The sequence below is a fragment of the Pavona decussata genome, unplaced genomic scaffold, assembly GCF_977016875.1.
Source record: "Pavona decussata unplaced genomic scaffold, jaPavDecu1.1 SCAFFOLD_128, whole genome shotgun sequence".
Taxonomy (NCBI): Eukaryota; Metazoa; Cnidaria; class Anthozoa; order Scleractinia; family Agariciidae; genus Pavona; species Pavona decussata.
Window position 1 is genome coordinate 1,958,888 of NW_028145542.1, and position 3,613 is coordinate 1,962,500.

General features: G+C 41.1%; 1 protein-coding gene across 1 annotated transcript in view; it reads right to left on the reverse strand.

The window, feature by feature from the left end:
• Window positions 1–543: 543 nt before the first annotated feature.
• Window positions 544–3,613, reverse strand: part of LOC146468898 (phosphotriesterase-related protein-like) — a 4,789-nt gene continuing 1,719 nt past the window's right edge. Inside the window, exons 2-3 of the mRNA XM_085123954.1 lie at window positions 2,595–3,067; window positions 544–1,243 (exon numbers count right to left, since the gene is read on the reverse strand). Of these exons, the coding sequence (XP_084980080.1) occupies window positions 635–1,243; window positions 2,595–3,038 (1,053 nt within the window). The 5' untranslated portion in view covers window positions 3,039–3,067 and the 3' untranslated portion in view covers window positions 544–634. The remainder of the gene's footprint in view (window positions 1,244–2,594; window positions 3,068–3,613) is intronic.

Genomic DNA, 3,613 nt, shown 5'->3' on the forward strand with positions numbered 1-3,613 from the left:
TCAAGCTAAGTTGTACGCTGGTCTCAGAGGTTTTCGTTGCGGCTTGTTGTCGCCGCTTCGCGGCTCAATTTTGTTTGGGGTAAAAGAAGAAGAAAACTTCTGGGACCAGAGTAGCTACGATGAATATTAAAAGGGAAAAGACGAAGGTACCTCGGACAAAGAAATGTGATGAAAGCCTTTGTTTGACTTTCTCTCACGCCAGCTTTCGACCCATTGGTGTTTGATGATGAATTGCCTTTCATGCAGTGGACGCAGTAGAACACATCAGGGAGGGCGCTAGAGGTGCTAGTCCTACAACCTGTTATATGTTAATACATAACTGAATTTCAATAGCATTGTGCTGACTGCACTCTATATGGATTATTTTTATTCAACAAAATGAAGTAAAACAAATTTCCATGGCTTCGCGTTGTGGTTTAGTGTAAGATTAATTAAGTGGATCGTTGGTGGCGAGAAGACTTCGCTTGGCGGCGAGGTCGTTTCGTGGTGGCGAGTTGGTTGGTGGCGATAGTCCCTGGTGGCGAGGTGATCGGATATCATTTTGTGCATTACCTACTTGAACTCTTTGCTGATGGCAATTACTTTAAAGTTAATGGAAAACCATGTTTTACCAGAAATCTTAAAATATAGGTTTTTACTTGTAGGTTAACCATGCTCTTGGGTTTGAAATCTGGATCTTATCAATGACTTCCTGAGAAATCCCCCTCATTAGCATTTTTGGAACAGCATTCACTTGTATGTGAGCGTAACCATGGCCACCATACTTGACAAGCCGATGACGAGTGTGAACATCGTGCGCGATGACCACCTTGTCTGCATAACCTTCTGATGCCAGAAATTTAATATTCTGGATTCTCTGTGCATCATTAATGATATCAACTGCTGGGTTGCTCTGGTAATAGGTATCTTCAATCCCAAAAAAATCATATTCCAGATACACACCCGTTGATGCCAGCTCCAAAAGCTTTGAGCGATCAAAAACAGTGCGATCAAGATGAGAAATGACTGTCTTGTTAATGTCTGCACCAGCCTCTTGTAGAATTCTCACTATCTCCATGGGTGACTTCTCATTCCGTCCTGGATGAATAATTAAGGGGGCACCAGTTTGCGACTGTGCTGCGGCAGCAGCCAATAAAGATTTTTTCTCTGCAGGTGCCAGTGGCCATGAGCAGCCAATTTCTCCAATGACGCCACACTTGATTGACGTGTCACCAACACCCTCAGTAAGCTCTTTGACCATGGTCTAAAATCCAAGTGATGTGAGTTTATAGGTAATAATTATTGTAAGTAGAAATTCATAAAGGTTGCTTTAAGTGTATATGACTGAATTTTTTTATTTGCTTGATCAAATCTTCATGTTTTTCTTGTATGAAAGTAAAAAATGATCCTTGTCAATTTTTCTTCCCTGTGCTTGAGCTGTGTAAACCTCCAAATTTCACTTCCAGTGGGATGCAGTACAGCAGTACAGCACAAGATTTAAAACTGGAGATAGTACAGCTGTGACGTCAACACAGGATCTCTACTTTGTGGTAGCCTGCAGTGCAGGTGTATTTTGTCGCACGAGTGCACATTTTCGTATAAGGCCGCCATCTTGGATTTGGTAACTGTGGAGGATTGGGGCGAGGAAATATTTGCCGAGGGAGTAGGTGTTAAGTAGAAAAATGGGCAAGCGGGGAGGGAGAGGGGAAGGAAAAAGACTTTTCTTTCCCCTCCCCCTCCCCGCGTGCCCTTTTTTCCTCGCCCCAAAATCCACAGTTACCAAATCCAAGATGGCGGCATAATACAAAAAATGTGCATTCGCGCGACAAAATACGCCTGCACTGCAGGCTAACTTTGTGGTTTCTCTATTCCTCAGTTGTTTCATTTTGAGCATTGAATATTCCCATCCATAATTTCGTCCACATAGTTTTCCTCCTCTGCACACAGAAAACAGTTGGGGAATAGAGCAACTGCACAAATACAAGATATCCTGTATTGACATCACAGCCCTACTATTCCCAGTCTCCTGTCTTGCTTGGTTTTGTACCCAACTGGAAGTGAAATTTGACACTTTTACATGCCTCAAATACAGGGAAGAAAAATTCACAAGGAAATTTTTTTTTCAATTTTCATATGAGAATAACATGAAGATTTATCGAGCAAATGAAAAAAATTCTGTCAAGACATATACAATTTAAGAAAAGATTTTATTAAAACATCATGTTATAACCATGCAACATTACATTAACTGTCCATGGAATTAATGAAGGACATTATGGCAGGTTCAATAGTTTTTAAAGATGTAAAGTTCTTTGAGGTCTGAATTATCTGAGCCCTGAGCCTATTTACGACAAAAATATGTAATTTTCCAATACCCATTATCAAACCAGACTTCTAAAATCCATACCTGTTTGCAGATTTTCAGACCACAGTAGTTAAAATTTATACCCATTAGCTGACCAAAACCAACTCGAAACATACACCCCCTGGGGAAGACATTATAATGGAAGAGAACACCCGCCCCACATACATACACTGGTCTTACCTAGTGTTTGATTTTACTTGTTTACAATGTGGAATTTACCCCATATAAATTTGCATTAAATAGATATTACCTTACTAAGTTCCTCTACAGATGCTGCTTTCACTTCAGATGGAAGGGTGTGGTCCAAATAGTACCCTGTGCCAGCAATTATATTCAAACCAGTTGCTGAAGCAGCCCTAGCTAAGTACTCCACATCTCTTGAAATACCAACAGTAGTGACTTCCACTATGCTCTGCCCTCCCTCCTGCTTTAAAAGGTTCAGTTCTTTCACCATGTCCTCAAACGGTTCATCCCCCATCGCCAGGTTGGATTTGTGACTGTAAGGGTTATGATGAATCCATCCCAAAGTAGCCAAAGTCAGCTCTGAGTTTGTCATTTTTTCAGCATCAGACCCTCTCCAGGGTGGCTGAAGGCAGCATTTGTAGTCCATCTTAATGTGCTCATGAGTGAGTGTGCGACCCAAGGCGCTGGGATCAATGGGACCAAGGACGGTCTGAATTTGACCTGATGCCATGTTCCTATGGTTATTACCTGGTTAATCAACTGCAAGCAATAAAAAGTTACTGTAACACTTAATCAACCTCAAAGGTGACCAGCATCTAAATATTTGTCATTACAGTATCACTATTTAACCAAGCACATACCTGTACCCCACCTCCCTACCCCTCCCCCCTCAAGGCATGCAGGTCATGAGATTATCTTCACTGTTTCCATCACAAATATATGGAGACAAGTGGTAAAAATATGCATGCTGACATCAGCCAGAACATTGTGCAGTTCCATTAAAATATCTATATCCCCCATGGTTTTTATATTTGCACCCCCCCTCCCCCAGGAAACTCCAGTTTATCCTCATACTTTGCTACTAAAATTGGCTTTTTTTTTATTTTATTGACTTTAAGAAGAAGAAGAAGAAGAAGAAGACGAAGAAGAAGAAGAAGAAGAAGAAGAAGAAGTCAAGTGCCTTTCTTTACCATTTTGTTTTAAATAAGCTGTTACATCAAAAGGCAGGAGATCCAGCAAGCTCTGTTGAACGTTTTAAAAGATACCCGCTTAACACAATCAGGAAGGGTATTCTCGGGATCCGGG